General features: G+C 40.1%; 1 protein-coding gene across 1 annotated transcript; it reads right to left on the reverse strand.

Moving 5' to 3' along the window:
• Positions 1 to 2933: 2933 nt before the first annotated feature.
• Positions 2934 to 3713, reverse strand: LOC125200095. Its single transcript, XM_048097870.1, has one exon. The coding sequence runs from the start codon at positions 3711 to 3713 to the stop codon at positions 2934 to 2936; it is 780 nt and encodes a 259-aa protein (XP_047953827.1).
• Positions 3714 to 3879: the final 166 nt, after the last annotated feature.

Below are 3879 nucleotides of genomic sequence, written 5' to 3' on the forward strand. Positions count from 1 at the left end.
AGAAAGGTGCAGTTCATTGTGGTTATAACTTGTCGGGTTTTTGGATCATAACATCGATATCCCTTCTGATTGAACCCATACCCGATAAAGACACATTTAATAGCGCATGGGGACAGTTTCGATCGCTCATGTTTCGGGACATGAACGAAGACAGAGCAACCAAATATACGAGGGTCAAGGGACAGTGAAGGTGGGACTTTTGTTAGGGTGGACAAAACTTGGAGGGGATTTTTCTGGTCAAGTATTTTTGTTGGTAGACGGTTTAAAAGGTAGACAGAAGTGGCAATTGCTTCAGGCCAGAAAAAATTTTGGGACTTTTGAATCAAAGAGAATCGCTCTAGTCATTTCGAGAATGATACGATTTTTACGCTCGGCTACCCCGTTTTGCTCGGGAGTGTAGGCACATGAAGTTTGGTGCACTAGACCCTTTTCCACACAAAATTCTTTCATCCTAGAGTTGACATACTCTCCCCCATTATCAGATCGTAGAATCTTTATTTTTGTGTTAAACTGAGTAAGAATCATAGTATAAAACTTTGTAAACTTAGAGAAGACATCAGACTTATTTTTTAAAAAATACACCCATGCCATACGTGTGCAATCATCAATGAACGACACAAAATATCGAAATCCATTTCCCCCAAGAACAGGTGAAGGTGGCTCTGAGATAAATGTTATGAATTAGGTTATGGGGTATATATAGGCTAGAAAAGGATTTATAATTGGTAAAAAGTATCCTCGAAGTAATGGAAAAGATGGTAAATTCGAAATCCTCAATTAATAGAAGAGATTTGGCAATAATTTATTTCCTTCCTTAATTTCCGCCTTATTTTGACTGCACTGCGCAACGTTCATAAAATGGCCATAACTTTCTCTACAGAACTCCGATTTAGATGTTCAAGGTACCCACGCGAAGCTCTTTTGAAGAAGAAGAGAATGATATGTATTAAGCACTGATTGGACATCAAACTCGTTGGCAGATGGGCTCGAACAGAGGCTGTTGAACCTTGACCATTTTTGCACCTTTTTTTCTATTTTTTTAGTCGGTGGAATATGAGGCCCACTACTAAAAATGGTAAAATTGAAGTGAGACAATATGTGGGACGATCCGAAAGGGAATACTGAGTCGAATTATCTGGGACGGAGGGAGTAAAAGTGTGATCTGTGTTGAAGGACACAATCTTCTATGTGTGGACTGGATTTTGCAAGAGCATGTGTAGATAAGTGTTCTCGACTCTGGAATCGGTACTCAATCCTAACTCTAAATTAATTAATACTGCATATAAATAAAATCTTGTCCCCAGACCCCAGCTTCATAAAGACAATGAGAAAACAACAAAGTGATCATGAACAGGTAATGTAGTGCCTCAAGGGTGTGGATTCAAATTGGGCTAAAAATAAATAAGATATATATATAGTTGCATTAAATTCAATACATATCAAAATATTTTCATGTCCTAAAATTTGTGTAATGTGAGATTTCAATATATAAAATTCAAAACAAGTATTCAGTCTTATTTCTTCGCAAGCATACTATACACACTCAGCATGTTTATATGACGTTTTAATCAATGTGTGTGGCGGTAATATTTGTTTAAAATGTTCAAATTTGGACTTTCATTGGGCTAGAATCCAATAGATCTGTCACTGGCCCACTATTTATAATGTCTATTACGTAATTTGTCCTATTCATTTATGTGATTTAAAAGTTTACCTATCAATTTATATAAATAATATCTCATAATATCACATCTTAATAATATTTTGTTTGCTTCAAAATAAAAATTATTTATAAAATAAAAGATCATGATGCATTATGCATTTTTTTTGGATTTTGTATGCCATTTCCACGGTGGAATTTATAGTAGTATTAATTTTTTTTTTTAATAGTAGTATTAATTTATTAGTGGATTAAATGCCCACAATTTAACCTGGTGTCATAATTAAAATGTCTTACAAGGAAAGTGATAAAAACAAAAATTGATCTCGATATGAAATGCATGCCAAATCTTGACTATTGGATTATTCTTTACTATGAGATTTGCCAATCTAATGATTAATAAATAATCAAAAATATTCAATCAGTTTTAGGTCATTTTTATAAAATTCGGATATGAAGTGATTTTAAAATCATTTTAGGTCATCCTTATTAAAATGAATAAGAGCATCCATTATAGGTGGACAACTTTTGGTGGACAACTTTTTTTTTTTGTCCATAGCCCCATTTTATTTGTCCACAGCCACAAAAAAAAGTGTCCACAGCAATAGTGGACACTTTTTAGTGGACAACTTTCACTTTATTTTTCTTGTTGTATATTTTAATTCAATTACAAATTATCGGACTAAAAATAATTCGAGATAAACGACTAGTGCAATAAAATTAAAATTGAAACTAAATTTTCGTCGGATTAAAGTGAGAGGAAAATTACAACGAAAATTTGATCTACGGAAATCACACATGTTGTTCATGCTACGCCGCCTCCCCTACGTGCCCAGATCTCTTCAATCAAATCGACCTGGAGTTGGTCATGTGCTGTGCTCCTGCGTATATCAGCGAAACGTTGGATCAGATATTCATTACTACGTGGTACACCCATCTGTATCGGCGCGGAGGCAACACCGTGACTTGTACTTGCACCATCTTCCGGCGCCCAACGTTCTGCAGCAAATCCTTCATCTTCTATTATCATATTGTGCAATATGATACACGCTACCATGATATCCGCGACATCATCTTCGTGCCACACTCGTGCGGGGCAGCGTAGAATGGCCCATCGCGCTTGGAGCACACCAAAAGCTAGCGGCCTCTTGTTTGCGCGCAAAATATTGTCTCTTCGCGCCAGCCGGTTGCCGAAGTGTCTTGACGAATACGGGCCAACGAGGGTATATTCCATCTGCCAAATAGTATCCCCTGCGATACTGCGTGCCGTTTGCTACAAAACTGATCTCTGGACCTCTCCCCGGCACTCATCATTGAAGATAGGCGACGACTGCAGAACGTTGATGTCGTTGTTCGAACCTGCAACACCGAAATATGCATGCCAGATCCGCAAACGGTAGTCAGCAACGGCTTCGAGGATCATCGATGGATGTTTCTGCTTGAAACCGGTAGTGAACTGGCCTTTCCACGCCACCGGGCAGTTTCTCCACTCCCAATGCATGCAATCAATGCTGCCCATCATCCCGGGGAAACTGTGCACCGCACCGTGCATATCTAGCAGTCTCTGGCACTCATCAGGGGTTGGCTTTCGTAGGAACTCCGGACCAAAGACTTGCCGAATGCCCTTACAAAACTGCCGGAGCACAGTTAGACTAGTCGTCTCACCCATCTGTAGGTATTCGTCGAACATATCAGCCGGTCCGGCATAGGCAAGCTGCCTAATTGCAGAGGTGCATTTCTGCAAAGTAGAAAGCCCGATCCGGCAAGTGCAATCCCTCCGGAGCGTGAAGCACCCGAACCGGTCCGCCAATGTCGTCGCTATATGGGTGAATAGCGGTCGCGACATTCTGAAACGCCGACGAAAAATCTCAGCCGGGTAACGAGGCTCATCGCTAAAGTAGTCGGCCATAAGCCGCTCAGCCGCTCCGACATGGTCTCGTGGGATTGTCCGACGATGACGAATCTCACGAGGGATCGCCGCCGCCTCCTCGTCGGCCTCCCTCTGCACCTCTTGAATCAAAGAATCCCATGCTTGATTCCACAAATCATCCATAAATTGAAAAGTTTTAGAGATAGAAAATTTGGATAGAGAGTGAAGAAGTGTGTGGAGAGAAGATGAAAATGGGAGGAATATTTATAAAAAAAACATTTATAAATTCGAAATAAAAAAAGAAAAGCCGGCGACCGCCGCGGCGGCCGCCGCGCTTCTCTCTCATGCG

This window comes from Salvia hispanica, unplaced genomic scaffold (assembly GCF_023119035.1).
Source record: "Salvia hispanica cultivar TCC Black 2014 unplaced genomic scaffold, UniMelb_Shisp_WGS_1.0 HiC_scaffold_801, whole genome shotgun sequence".
NCBI lineage: Eukaryota > Viridiplantae > Streptophyta > Magnoliopsida > Lamiales > Lamiaceae > Salvia > Salvia hispanica.